The sequence below is a fragment of the Lathamus discolor genome, chromosome 3, assembly GCF_037157495.1.
Source record: "Lathamus discolor isolate bLatDis1 chromosome 3, bLatDis1.hap1, whole genome shotgun sequence".
NCBI classification, from domain to species: Eukaryota; Metazoa; Chordata; class Aves; order Psittaciformes; family Psittacidae; genus Lathamus; species Lathamus discolor.
The window spans coordinates 20,991,415-21,006,788 of NC_088886.1; the positions used below are offsets into that span (position 1 = coordinate 20,991,415).

The window sequence follows — 15,374 nt, forward strand, 5'->3', positions numbered from 1 at the left end:
CCAACATTGTGGGAATAAATTATTAAAGAAAACAGACAAACTGCGTACCAGCATATTCAATAAAGTGGGCAACTGATCAGCAGCAACATTGGTTACCAAGGTGTACTTTTGCAAATTTGAAAATCCATACCAACCAGCTATAGAACACAACACACAGGCTTTTCATCCTCTTAGAATACAAGGCCAGAGAACAATTGCTGTCATTAAATCAATTGCTGCAGTTATATTTAGAAGTAACTTTACCTAGACAATTCATGATCAACTTACGGTAGATGTGCAAGTGCAGTCCAAACAGGTATAGGACAATAACCAGAACATTCCAAAATAGGTTACCTTCTGTCCTCATCCCAAAACCAATGTGTGGGGAAAAAAAAAAAAAAACCAACAAACAAAAGCACCCCATATAGCACTCTGTATTTCTTATCAACATTCCAACAGAAGTCTTGGTTCATTTTCCGTGAATGAAACCCAGAAAATTTAAAGGACTCAGGTAAAGCCTTAAAACATTCTTTCCATTAAAGTCTGTACAAACTTTTATTTTAAGGTGATCTCAGAAGACTGAATATTGCCCCCCTCCCCCCCCCCCCCCCCCCCCAAAGAAAAAAGTTCTTCATTCCTTACCTCATCATCTTTATACCAGGACAAGCTTTCTGCAGTTAGAACGAACCAGTATTCCTTGGATCCTCCTTTCATGATGCCTATATTGTTGATGGTCAGCCAGCCTTTCCGGATGACCTGTGCAGAGGTGCAGTCAGGCACAAGTTTAGTTCATTACTCACTTGACATAATTCTGCAGTTGCGTTCACTAAATAAAGACTTGCTAAGAACAAGTGATTTTTTCAGTCTGGCAAATTCAAGAGTTTTTGCAGGTTCCCATCATTCAACAAAAAATATAACCAACCAAAAAACAATGCTAAAGTGAATATAGTATTTGCAGTCAAAAGCTTGGAAAAAAAAGAGAAGCTTAAGTATTATTGTGTTCTACCTACAGCAAGTATGTGTGCATTGAGGATCGCGTAAACTTGACGATATTTATTTGCTGTATAACAACACATTGTAGAAGTCCATACAAGTACATATATGACTAGTCTGTTCTAGTGCAACTGTTAAGATCATTTGTAGAGTTGGATACTAGAAAAAGCACCTAGATTCTGGCAAAGTGAGTGGCTTCTGGGATGCACTGGGAATTTTCAGAAGCGGTTGAATCAAGCGACAAACTGGAGAGGTCTACTAAAGGTAATTTGAAATTAAGATAGAAAGTGGTAAGAAGAGGTATACCAGAGCTGTTTTCCTCTCATAAGGTAGAAGAGGAAAAGACAAGAAAAAAATCTAAAATTAAGGTGGCAATAAAAATCAGGGGGGAAATGGGTAAAGCAGAACCTTGTGAAATAGATAGAAGTCAAAGATGAAAAAACAGATGGAACAGCATACCTATACATACTAAGTCCTGAAGGCTACATCATACAAAGAGAAAGAGGAGCAAAACAGAATTTAAGAGTAATGAGACAACTCCAGAGATGAAGAAGAGAGAAAGGTCATGAAAACTGGTCTATGGATCATACAGAAGCTTTCAATTTTATTGGAACATTTATTGTTTTCCAATATAATTATGAGAAAGCAAGCTTTCTTTCCTATCATACTCTGAGCAAGACAACAGAATGCTCCCAAACACACAGATGCAGGGAACCTCATCCATCCTGTTTCTCCCCACAGCTACATCCTTTACTTGCCTATGAAGCATTAAGATGGAAAGAAGTGGTCAAAGAAGCCCTTCAGAACTCCCTCAACAAGTCCCACAAGCATGAACTTGTGTGATCAAACATGAATTTCCTCTTGCTTTTAGAGAAATATGCAAGACTATGACCTTCCTCTCTTAAGATTTTACAAGTCCAGTTACTCCAGTATCAACAAACAACCAGAGAAAAAACATTGCTCAATATCTATTCCTCATCATCTGTAAGAGTTTCAGAATCATGACTCACTGCCATTCAGCATGCACATTCATGTGAGCTCCCCAGAAAGAAAAACTAGCTTTGGTATTGCACAGAGCAAGGGACTAAGTTATACCTGACAACTAAACCAAAGAAAGAGATGAAGAGTTGCAGCTGAAAAGCTGATAAAAGTATTGGCAATGCACATAATCCAAGAGCACCAATTTGATTTCAAATAATGTGATCATGTTTTACCCACTAACCAGGCCAGCAATGTAAGAAAACCACTGAAGATCCAAAAACAGTCTACAGGTTTTCTGCCTGTAAGAAAATCGCTAAGAAAGCATTGATCGGGTTCTGAAGAGTCAGTAAGCTATGACAGAACTTAACAGAAGTCCCATAGAGAAACTTGAAGATATAGTAGAGGCAGAGTGAATGCAATAGCCTGTACCACAAAGGTTTCTGCAGAAGTTTGTCATTATTTCCAATATTCACATTCGTTGCGGGGGAGGAAGAGGGAAGTGGAGAGAGGACATTATTGAGTACGCATAGACATGGAATGCTTGTTTGAGTGCAAGTTGAGGGAAACATACTGATATGAACTTGATTACGCATCAAAACCTCATTTTATTTTATGATGTTTATTGAAGTATACTTTTAACAGGAAACAAGCAACATGCACATATAGCCAGTGTACTGGCCTTCAGGCAGCTGCCACAAAACAAGTTGTGAAACCACGCTAATGTCTTTTTTTTTTTTTCCTGCACCCAACTACACAAATACAAATGTAAGAGATTTCAGGAAAAAAAAAAAAAAAAAAAAAAAATCGAGGAAATTGAAATGCCAAAACCACTTAAACTTAGCTCCACAACAAGGTGAGCTATATTTGTACAGCAAACAAAATACTTCACAGCAAATGTACAAAGGTGTTTGTTCCCATGGTATAAAGAAACTGAAGTAAGAGGCTGTGCTGTGCAAGAGCATGCTGTTGAACCACGCTCTCTGCAACTGAAAACACTGTGAATGTGAATATGCTTCCTTATAAGGCACATCTCCACATACAGGAAGAACTAGCAGCAGAGCCAGCACACTACTGAAATTGGTTTGGACACACATCTTACAGAGTGTGAAAAAAAATTGAAGACAGGTATATCACAGTGGGGATGAAGAGGTGGTTTCTGGAAGCAAACCAATAAGAAACCTTAGTAGCATGTTCTAGAACCTTGCAGGTGATGAGCACTTAAAAGGGAAGAGAAGCAGCACATTTTGCTTATTCCATCCAGTGCTCTCCCTCACCATTACCAAAGGCTTTGTAGCATGTTAGTAAGAATCAGATTTCCTCAGTTTGAGAGGAGTGTATTTGTGGCAGAGGTCCCAGAACAGACCAAGCCACGGTTTTAGAAATTTAAACTATACAAACCATTTAAAAAGTAATGAAACTTTTAACACTTCTCATGTAGGATCTGCATTAGTTGCATAGCTCCAAAATACTGTCTTGCTCCAGTCAATGCATCTCCCCCATAGACGCATAATCATTGTTGGGTGTAGACAGAAACAAACCAACTTGCTGATACAAACATTGGTCACTGTCTTGTAAAGAAAGGAATTTGCCAGTTGTTTCCTCAAAAATCCTGTGTGCTGAGGATTAGAACCAGCTGTCATTCCCACACAACACTGCATGAAAAGCAGGGCACCAAACTATAGTTTATAGTAATATATAAAGACAAGATATGTATATAGAGACATATATGTATATATGCATATAGACATGTATATAAAGATAAATATGTATAATATATAGTGTATATAAAATACAATATATAGTGTAACCATATAATAGATTAATACATTACATAGTATATACTAATATTATTATCTATAAGAAATTGTATATTATATTAATACGTTAAAATATATATAGATACACATGATATATAATATATAAACAGGATATAGTAACATCTTGTTTTTCATGGGCGAATTTCTAGCCTGTTTATCTACACCCCCCTGGGAAAACAGGGTACTATGTTCTCTAAAATATCCTGGACACTACAACAGATTTCAGTTATCAAAAAAAACTGGAAGCAGTTCCAGGGGACATGAAGAGAGAGAAGATGGACTTATTATGTTAAGCCTCCTGTTCTTTTAATGTAATTCTTCCTGTTTCCCAAGCACATTTTTGTTAACTACAAAAAAAAATTACACTTTCAGAATACTCAGTACCAGTGTTGGGGTCAGGAGGGATGGAGATGTCAAATCAAGGTGCAAGTGCAAACAAAGTCAGATTAATCAATATAGTTTTATTTTCTGGAGAAGGTGAATTACAACTAAAACACCAGCCAGCTTCTCAAATAACTCAAGCTATATTTTAGGAAAAATTGACCTTCCATGGGCAATAAGCAAAGATTTTCAAAGAGACTTCCGAAATTAAAAAAATTCTGATGGGGGTGGTTGATTTGTTGGGTTTTTTTTTTTTGGTTGGTTGGGTTTTTTTAACTATTGTGTTAGCTATGTTGTATAGCACTTCAGCTTGAAAAATAATCGAAGTAAGTAGTGTGTTTCATTATTGTTTTCACTAGTTCATATTCTGGTTGGTTTGCATTGAAGAGATCCATTTTCAATATTTTCTATTATATTTCTAAATGCCACTCTGTGCAAACCAGATATTAGCAACATGAGTTGTGCACGTTGGAAAATGAAATATATAGGCATTGCCAGAAGCTAGTGAAGACAATATTCTGACCGGTAGCTGGACTCCATGTACAGGATAAACAAGAGATTACACAGTTCCTTCCTTCAGGGTCCTTTTACCTAATCTGGGTGTCTAAAAAAAAATGAAACTTAGAGGGTACGAATACACATGAACAAGCCAGAAGGAAGTCATATTCTGATAGTCCAGCTGCACAAGACCCAAATCATATCTGTTGTTCCTATTCTCCACCATTTCATGCATAAACAGGAAACCAGGATTTGACACAGTAAGTACATTTTATGTATTCTTGCATGACTTATTAATTCCATTCCAAATAGGTATTTATAAAAGAAATACATTAGAGAATCAAATTAAAAGAAGTATTTGAAAGATGATTTCAAGAAAAGAAAGAAATAAGTGAAATTAACTGGATGGACAGAACTGTAAGTGTGAAAATCAGGAGACTAGCTACTTCCACAATACAAGCAACAGCATTTGTTGAGCTAACAAAACTCTCTATTAAAGTTGTGTTACATAACTCCATTGAAATAATTTTGAACACACAACTCCCAGCACTACTCAGTCTTCTAATCACTGTCATAGTAATATGCGTTACTGAATAGTAAGCACATTGAGAGAATAAAAAAATGCACAAACTACGAGGCTTCTTCACAAGCTAGTGGTTCTTTGGATTCATTTATTAAGATTCTCGCACTTCATAGGCTAAAAAGAAACAACAGATTAGAAGGGAATCCTAATACACTACTTCACTGTAATTTGACAATGGTCAGAGCATAAACTGATCAGATCTGTTCCAATAAGGAGCACAACTGAGATTTTGTGACATTGCCTCCCCCAAATATCCCTGCACAATATATTCGATAACTTAAAAAATGACAACGGTGGCTTAAGTCCTAAAAACATGTCTACTTTAAAGAAAAAAATAAAAGTCTTTACTGAAGCAAAGACTTGGTAGTGAAAAAAAGAAACAAGCTTCCAAATGTAATTAAGCAAAGATTAAGGTGATCTAGTCAATCATGAAGGAATCTTAACCTAAAATATAAGTATAGTTAAAGGCCATTTAGAGGAGCAATGCTTCTCTAATCTTGATAAGGTGAAAATTCAACAGCAGCATGTCTCATTCAAGGATATTTCAAAGTTTACCATCACATGGGTGTCTGCAGGCACCACCTCTTTTACAGAAACACTGTCATTTCTTAACAGAACAGCTTTCTCATTATTTCTTATGAACTAGGCACAAGTTTCCATTCCCACCTAGTTGCTAAAAAGAATAAATAAAAATATTCTGTTTATACCATTTTCCTAGCTCATGCAAAATACCAGGATTTAAGTGCATCTGAAGAAAAGAAGCAGTAAAGTATGCTACAAAGAAGGATTAAAAAGAAAAAGGGTTACTAAGGAAAAAGTTATTAGCACTACAGTTTAGGCCAACTGATGGGGTCTGAATGCTACTTGTGTCCAGAACAAGTGAATCAGATTGCTGGCATAACATTGTAGAAGAGCAGATCAAAGACTTAAAAATCCAAATCTCCAAATAACTTGAACAGTGACTTGAAACTCTTAATTCAGATTAAGCCCCTTCTCCAACTTCAGGGGCTACTTCAGATTTTACCACAGAAATAAAACACAAAACAGAATTTCATATAGATTTTATATATTTCTCTGTAATTTGAGTATCTTGCATTCTCACACAGATTATCGATTGGGCACATGGAGCAATGACACCTTCATCTTCAAAAGTTTATCACGATGGGGAGCTTTAAACACAATTTCAGTCATCAAAACAAATCTCAACACACAAGATATAGTTAAGAGTGTCAGCTTTCAGGAACCAGATCTTGCAAGCGTGACGTGTAAAAACAAGTATTACACTGATTATTTCAAGCAAATTAGAAGACAGACTAACCTGTGGCTTAAAAAGAAACTTTGTGGAGTCAGGTCAAAACCTCAGGCGGTAGCAAAGAAAACACAAACAAAAAAGGCCAAAGATTAAGCGTGAGAGGATAAATTAGTAGACGAAAGAGAAGCAAGAACATGCTAAGAGGAACTGGCATTACACTTCTTCCAAAAATGCAATACTGCTGCACTCATCTCATTTCTGAGACACACAAACAGTTAATGGTTATCTGCATCATTCTAGTTTAAGGCAAGCTACAAAAAAGGGAAAGCAATGGATTGTAAATGAGCATCCCACTATTTTGGAAAAATAATGATCTTGATCTCCCAAGAGATTAAATTCAAGTGCTACTGAAATCAGTGCTGCCTTGTCCTGTTTCCTTTATTGAATGTAAGTCTAGTTTAAGTTTGTTTGAAGTTATAACTAACATAATTTGGTGATTGATAATTGGAAAATTATGTTTTCATCATAGATATTACTAAAGAATGCACATGATAGAGATTTACTTCTTACACCTAACCATCAGTAAACCAAAAGTAACTTGTTATAAAATTAACTACTGTTTAGACAATTAATTCTAATTAGTAATATTAAAGGCATTCACATATTTATTTACTCATGAAGTGGAAGGGTTAGAAAAGAGTCCATCCATGACATATTGATCCTCCTGGTGCTATGAAAAGAATGCTAAAAGGGCTTCATATGTTCCGAAGTTTATTAATAAACTCACTTATTCTATCAGAAGCAATTCCTTTACATAAACAAAATAACAACATCAGTACCTGTACCCACAAATAGCACGTTCATTTAGGCAAGAGGTAATGTTTTCTTTTGGTTACCAGAAACTTATTTGACCACCTTTCAAAAAGAGGTTTACTATGAATAGAGGCACTCACATCAGACAAAAACTTCTTTCCAGTTATATAATAAACAGGAATTAGTCGGTTTAGTTTGAGAAACTCAGTACATTATAAAAATATTAAATTTATTTGAAGTTTTCTACAACATTTTAAGTTATATTAGTTCATACTTGTAACAGCAAGTTAGTAGCAGTTAAGTGATGAACTGCAATTATACTTTGTTGAGGAAGTGTTACAGACAAGACAGTTTAACATTAAATAGTTAGGTATCAAGTATTCACCAAACCAATGAGTTAGAGACAAACTTTGCCCTCTGAGAAGCTAAATGGAAAAGCAACAATAAAGCTTACAGAACTTAGCTCGTACAATTTGCCTTGAAGGCGGTAGATTGGTTCCCTGAAATAGCAAATTGCAGAAATGAAGTTTTATTTCAGAAACATTTTCTCATTCTTCCCAACTCCAAACAATTAACTTTCAAACATCTGTTTGTTATCTTTAAAATAAAAGGTTCAGCAAAGTCCATTATGCCATAAATAATCAAGTTTCAACATTTAAAATGCCAAGCTTTTTCTCCACTTCTTTAGAGAGAGAACCTTCACTTAATTAAAAAAACATTCATTTTATTTGTGTATTTTTGAAGACTCTGATAATTAGTTGATTTTCCTTTTATGGGACACTCCAGAGTGATGACGGTTGTCGTGTTTGACACGTGTTCGGCAGAGCTAGATAAGAAGGAAATCTCTCCTCAGAGGGGAGAGACTAGTCTTTGAAGTCCTTTCAGTGTTTAGACCCTTCAACTTTTTTCATTTGAGTCCAAACCATACATTATGTCAGAAATGCCAGTCATGCTGGTCAGGCTGTGGAGGACCACCACATCCAAGAAGCTGATGGATTATTTTGAATAACATCTCAAAAATAACTAGCAATTTCTTAGTGGAAGGAAGATGTTGGATCTCTATCCCCCCAAAAGCTGAGTACATTTTCAAAAAATGCTAGAACTGTCATCTATAGCAGCAGAATAAGAGACTTTCTGCAATGTCAGGTTTATGACCTGATACATCCAAATTCAGTGGTCATATTTGAAAACCTTGACCTTTGACCTCCTGAGCATTGTTTGATCGAATTGCACATGAAAACATCAGGAAGATGTTCAGTACCAGTAATTATTTATACAAAATATCATTGTCTTATTTTTCCTAGAATTTGTTAGCTCCTTTTAAACTATGCAGTAATTCCATAGCATTTCATTTCTGTTTAAGACTTTGCAAAACCCTCAAAGTGAGCAGAAACCAAGGTTGCAACATTTTCATTGTTTTCATCTCATATAAAAGAGGACTGATCCTGTGAAGTACTGAGCACTACTGGCCCACACAAAAGCAAAGAAAGAAGCAAAGCTCAGAAGCACTTAACATGCTGCAGAATCAACCCCATATTCTTATATGATAAAAAGAAACAAACAACTAATTTCATTAATGAACAAATAATAATTAATCAGAAACAATCCACCAGTTATTCTTTGTTTGCTTTGAGAAAGGCCTATGATACATAGCCAAAATCTTTGTGAAGTCAACTGAAAGTTTTCAGAAGAGCTGAAGGCAAATTTGCTTTTGCTTGATGAACTGCCCCTTCACTGCTATTAAGCTATGAACATGTAAGAACAAGTAAAATGACCATCAGAAGGCACACACAAGCAAGTACTCACCAGCATTTTGGATTCTGAAATTCAGAAATTTGCAGTTAATGACAAAATACATTGATGTGTAACACAAAAGATACAATGCACTAAGTGGCATGGGAGGGAAGTCACCAACCAGCAGTGTGAGCAGTAGCAGCAATATTAAACAATAAACAATGGTAACAATGAAAGTCAGGTGGCTCTGAAAAATTCAGTAAAACAAGGCAGTGATTTGATGATGCATTTTATGTTTGAAGCAGAAAAGGTGAATGATACAACAAATTAACGCAGCCAGGAAAACCAAACAGCTTGGATTAACTTGCACATGCTATTATCCATTCTCTGTTAGGTGCCTACCTGATTTCCCACTGCACTTTTGTTAACCTGACTGCTTCTTTGTTGGGCACTAAGGGAAGCAGAGGAAAAGAGTTATACTGAAGAAACTCAAATTGAACCAGTTCCTGAGGAACAGAATTTAGCAGTAACAGTTACTTCTGATTCTAGCACAGAAAGCTAGAGCAACATAGAAACACAGCAAAATAGTTGTGTATATGTGCATATTTCGACTACTTTTTCTTACAGCATAGGAATGCCTGCTTATATGCGCCTGTTCAGGACAAAACGGAAATGCACAGCAGACAGCTCCTACTAATCATCTCCTTTGCAACATCATCCTACTTGGATTGGTAAAGATTACTAAAAGCACAGAGAAATTGTGACTCATGTGCTTAACTTGGGAACCATTAGCCTCTATAAATATTCAAAAGAGACAAAAAGCAAGCCATTTCTTTTACTTAATGCAATACAATAAAATCCTCCCCTGCTGGAGGCTCCTGAATAACTTTGTCTTGACGGTTTGTTTTGGGTATATTATTCTAATATTTATATGCACTTTGAGGATGTAAATATAACCATGGATGAAGCTGTCACAAAGCTGGTTCAAAAAGCTGGAATAGTATAGAACAAAACATATTTAAAATTAAATCATATTTAAAATATTTTGCTTAATTCTTGAACTCTGGTAATCCCAGTTCCTGAAACAATACCCACTCCTGTCTCAAGAACATACAAGTTGGCATTAATTCTAAAAGCATTTGCATTATGTGGTGGTTGTAAGTGTTAGGCCACAACATTAAAATACTGCTGGAAAGTGGAAGAAAAGCATTCAGAAAGCAGGCTTTGGCTACTCAACCACCAGAGTGGCCACTGGCACCAGAAAGTTTTGTTTGGATTAGATTATACCATTTCTCCAGGCATTGATTAATTAAGAAAAAAGCATACATATTAACCAGCTACAAACACTGCTCTGAAAGAGTAAGAAAGATGCCCTTCACAGCCTATGGGCCAATCCTGCAACTGTTTTGTATATAGCTGCTGTTTCAAAGAACTGCTGAAGCACCAAGCTCAACCCTATCCCTATTCTGATCCTGCCCTGCAGACCATACTTTGTCAACCCAGCAGCCCAAATGCTGTTCACGGGAAAATCCACAAGGATGTTTATTTCATATGCCTGTTCACTGGACTTAGCTCTCAATCATCCAGGCCTTCTGGCCAAATAACACTGCATGCCTCTGGTGCATCATCCAGAGTTGCACAAGATTTGGTGCATAAATTATGACTAAATACTAAATGACACACACACAGAAAACACAGCACTAATCGCTCACCAATTCCAATCTGTTGTTTAAAAAACACACAAGGTGGTTTTAGGAAATCTAATTGCCATTCAGTTTGTTTTTTGTTTGTCCATTTCATTTCTTTTTTGTTGTCATTTTAGTTTTGTTTGGTTACAACTTTTTTTATTTTGTCACCTTAGGGAAACTAATTAGACCACTAACATCATACTTCAAACCCCAGGCCTCTCAGACAGCAATTTGTCCTGTATTAACTGTTCTAAATACAAATTACTCTCTACGTAGAGTAAAGCATGTAGCTATGCCTGAGTTACACCAGCTGGAACCAAACCTTATTCCAACATTTTGCCACTTGCTCTGCTAAATGAGACAAACATTAATATTCCAATTTCATCATTTCATAACTATGCAAAGTTGTTCTAAATACTGATATTCTTAAGTCCTTCTCAAGTCAATTCACATCTCACTGTACCTGCCTTAGGCCCCACAACATATTTTGAAATGTCTTGTACTCTCATTCTTATGAGCAGGGTTCACAGGACTTACAGTTACAAAACACAGCAGTCACATGAGACAACTGGCTAGAAGACTCAGCTAAAGAAAGGAAACACTAAGGAATCTGGGGAATGTATAAGTCCAGGATGATTAAATATTGCAGAAAATTATTTTATTTACCCCCAAATTATTATATTTTCCAGTTTTAACACAACTGCTGTAACAGTAGTATGGTTATAGCTTAAAATGTGTATTTTCTACTGTTTAGCTTATTCATTAGTATATTTTACATTTTACATTCTTCTTAGTTATCCAAGTTTTCTCTTCCAACTGAGCAAAAGTCAGCAAAGATACTTCCCTTCCAATCCCTACAGAAACACTTGCTTAAACTTATCAGTGAACATAAGCAAAGAGCCATTTGCTAATCTGTTTATACCTCATTCATAGCAGCTGAGGATTTCTAGATCTCAACTGGCAAAAGAAGCAGCAGCTTTCCCAAAAAATTTATCTTGGGCATTGCAGCTCCTTGGAAAAGACACAGCAGTGAGGACCACAGACTGAACAGACCTCACAGCAGTGAGGACCACAGACTGCTGCCCCAGCAGCAGCATCCATGAAGGCAATTTTTCCACGGGAGAGACATAATGAAGCCACTCCAGATACACTCGGCTCTCCAGAATCCAAGACTATAATACATGGAAGGTTACATCTTGACACAAGGAAAAGTCTTTTCACAGTGAGGAGAGGCAAGCCTTGGAGCAAGCTGCATAGAGAAGCTGCATAGAGCAGGCTGCATAGAGAAGCTGAAGAACCTCTGATTTTGAAAGTTTTCCAGATCTGATTGGACAAAGCCTTCAGTAACATGGTCTGAACTCAGCACTGACCCTCCTCTGACCAGGAGGTTGGACTATGTGACTTCCAAGGTCACAACACACACCGTGAATATATATGGAGTGTTTTTAGCAGGCTTTTTCCCGTCAGAAAAGGATGAAGAGAAGTAAATAGTAGGCAGGTTGTTATCTTGACCTCTAGAAGGCCAGCTACCATTCCTACAACATCCTGTCATTTGTCAAGAAAACTGATATCTAGGACCTGCAAACAATTCTAGAGAAAGTTGCTCAAACCAAACACATAAACAGTGCCCGGCTTTGCTTTCTCTCCCCCTCAGCTTAGTGAGCTCCACGTTTTAAACCTTCAGGGCATACTGGCAAAGATGTAGACCTTCCTCCACAGTCCTAACTAGAATAGACCATATTATGATATGTACTGTGGTGCCAAACTTTGTTGCCAGCATCCCACATGGATGAAACCTGCTATGATTCCAAACACTGTTATGGCAAATATGATTGAAGAACAATTATTCTTCAAAGAGTGAAGACATCTTTAACATTTTTACTAACGCCAAAATGTTGGTATGAAGTCCCTTAAGCACAAATTGCTGGAAGCTGAGGGAGCACATTCTGGAAAATATTCTTACAGCTTTTTCAATTAAGTAAGAACGTCAAACCAGGCCCTGCAGGGCATTCTGCTACTATTATTCTCTACAGCCAAACAGCAGGCACACGTATAATTCAGTGACATCCATTACTCTGAGTAAAACCATTTCACACAGAATCACAGCTCCCAAAATATGCAATAGCAACAATGTGGAAAGACCACCAATATTATACATTTCTGTGGTCCAAAAATGGATACAGCAACGACATCAGCTGGCCAAAGCTGCTTTGCGAGATGCATGTGATTCCAGACCAAGACATAAGCTTCGGCTTCAGTAAAACCAGGCTTGTGAATTGGGGTAAAGAGTCCCCTACAGGCGTAACAGATTTCAACAGTGTGTATATTGAAAAAGAGCATGTCTGGGACATGGGAGCTTACATCTTCACTGTCCCACTTCAGACCCTGTGTCCTGAACATCTGAAAAAAAAAAATATTAAAAAGGAAGAAAAAACCCAAAACAAACAAACAAACAAAAAAAACCCAAACAAACCTGACAGTGTCTTTATAAAAAAATCTCTATATACATACTTTGCGAAGCCAATGAAATCTTCATGGTTGGTGTTGATGTAAGAAACCTGAATATCAATCAGCAGCAGCACCTATCAGGGAGACAGAAGAGGAAAAAAAGGACGGGTAAAATGGAGAGATTGAGGGAAAGGAAGAGAGAAAAATAACAGAACTTCTCGGGTTTTTGAATTACTGAATATTACTTTCATAATCATTCAATATTTTCTAAATCCCACTATACTTCTGTTCATGTGCTTGTTTACTAAGCTAGACTACAAAAGAGCTATTCCTTCTTACTGTTTTTTTCCCTAACAGATTTCATTTTTCACTACCTTGGCACTTGTCCCCTTCATTAAAATGAATCACACATGGTCAGAGAGATTTTAATAATATATAACATAGATTCTAGCTCTATGTTTTGCAAGTTAAGCAAAATTCTAATTCAGCAAAGAGCTTGCTAAAATGTTAGAGAAAGCTCAACTCCCACCCTTGACCAGCTTCTTCAACATGTATGACACTGCACTTTCCCCCCATTGTTTCTGAATTCCATTTATCAGGAAGAAGCAATGAAGAAATCTATCACTACCAAACAGTAGCATTTAATCTCCACAAAGTGTACAGAGTTAGTTCTGTACAACTCCTCAAACACTGCATCACTCCCAAATTCTTCACAATTTCCAGAAGACACCAGATGCCTCACTCAGAAGCAAAAGACTGTGGGGATTTGGGTTTAGCTCTTACCTCAAAATATTCTCACTAGTGTTCTATTAACAAGAACTGCTAACAGCATGAATAACGATGTGAATATTTCTTAACAACCTATTTGATCAACTCTTTGCATTTACAGAAAGCTGGTACTTTCTACTTTGTTCTAGGAAACTGCCAGGTATGTGCACACAATGAAGAATGGAATAAATAAATAAATACTCAATTATTCTAAGTAACTTGTATCTTTTTCCAACTGAGAGTGCTACCTAGAACTCCCTGCAAGTACAAGCCCAGCAAATACAAGTTTTTAAAGTTACTTTTAAGTCTACATTCACAGCACAGATTAAACAAAAAGATGCAGGACACACTGTATAGCTCCCTAGCTCACAAAGGGACAGGACTAGAGAGCCAAGAGTCCAGAACAACTTAGGAGCTCTGCCTAGCCCTTCTTCCCCAAAATTTTCTGTTTTCACACTCTGCACTCCCCAGACAATAATTCTTGTTTCCACTTCCAGTGGATTTTCTTAACGTAATCTCACCTTTGAAGTTGCCTGGATTTGGAGTGCTTAGCTGGGTGATGAATGCTGGGGGGGGGGGGTTGTTAAACTTTTTTTTAAACTTGAAGGAAAGCCTGTCAGTCCTGCAAGAGTCCCAGTTACAACTGACTGTGGGCCTGACTGCAATTAGAATATGGGATGGGTATGTTAAAAACAAACTGGAAACAAAGTAGATACTGGAAATTAGGATTTCCTGTAACAATTCTATTCTCATCTGTCAAAGCTCTATGGTAGAGGAGCAATTCCTCTCCCCCTCTAAAATGTGAAGCCTGCTGAATACAAAAACAAGCAAACAAACAAAAAACGCCAATGAAAATCTTCCACTGTCTTATTGTACTTTGTATGCAAGAGCTTTCCTCCTGTCACAGTTTAAGCCAAAATCAGGACACCTCCTTCACACACTTCCCCAAACGATCTAGTCTCACCTGATCCTTGGTCTTCTCTTCTCTTTCACGAATGTACCCAGCAACAATTCTTTCTGTTTCCTCACACAACCTTGGGTATGTTGCCAACTGAAAAGCAAAACTAAGGTTCCAATTTGACACAAGGAAAATTCTTTTCAACAGTGAGGAGAGGCAAGCATTGGAATAAGCTGTATAGAGAGGCTGGAGAATCTCTGATTTTGAAAGTTTTCCAGATCTGATGGGACAACTGGAAATTCACACCTGCAGGGTGGCTTCAGTAGAATACAAAGAGGGAAGTCTCCAGCTTTCCTCTTTGGAAGAAAGTAATTATTATGAATGTTTGGGCTAAAAGTTAACTACATTATAAAATAAGCCTTACTTGTTATTAATGGTCATTTCCCAGAGAAACTGGAGACACCTGATTGTTTCTATGCTTTTGCTCCACAAAACATTGAGGAAAACACATTTTGGACATGTGAACCACAATTCATCAGCC

General features: G+C 37.0%; 1 protein-coding gene across 4 annotated transcripts in view; it reads right to left on the reverse strand.

Annotated features, from left to right (window-relative positions):
• The window catches only part of DNM3 (dynamin 3), a 187,710-nt gene that overhangs the window by 127,914 nt on the left and 44,422 nt on the right, over nt 1–15,374 (reverse strand). For 3 of the 4 annotated variants that reach the window (XM_065673956.1, XM_065673954.1, XM_065673952.1), the window contains exons 11-15: nt 14,900–14,986; nt 13,231–13,301; nt 9,434–9,482; nt 7,768–7,797; nt 622–735 (exon numbers count right to left, since the gene is read on the reverse strand). In XM_065673956.1, coding sequence (XP_065530028.1) covers nt 622–735; nt 7,768–7,797; nt 9,434–9,482; nt 13,231–13,301; nt 14,900–14,986 — 351 coding nt within the window. The remainder of the gene's footprint in view (nt 1–621; nt 736–7,767; nt 7,798–9,433; nt 9,483–13,230; nt 13,302–14,899; nt 14,987–15,374) is intronic. The other variant, XM_065673955.1, reaches the window with a different exon arrangement.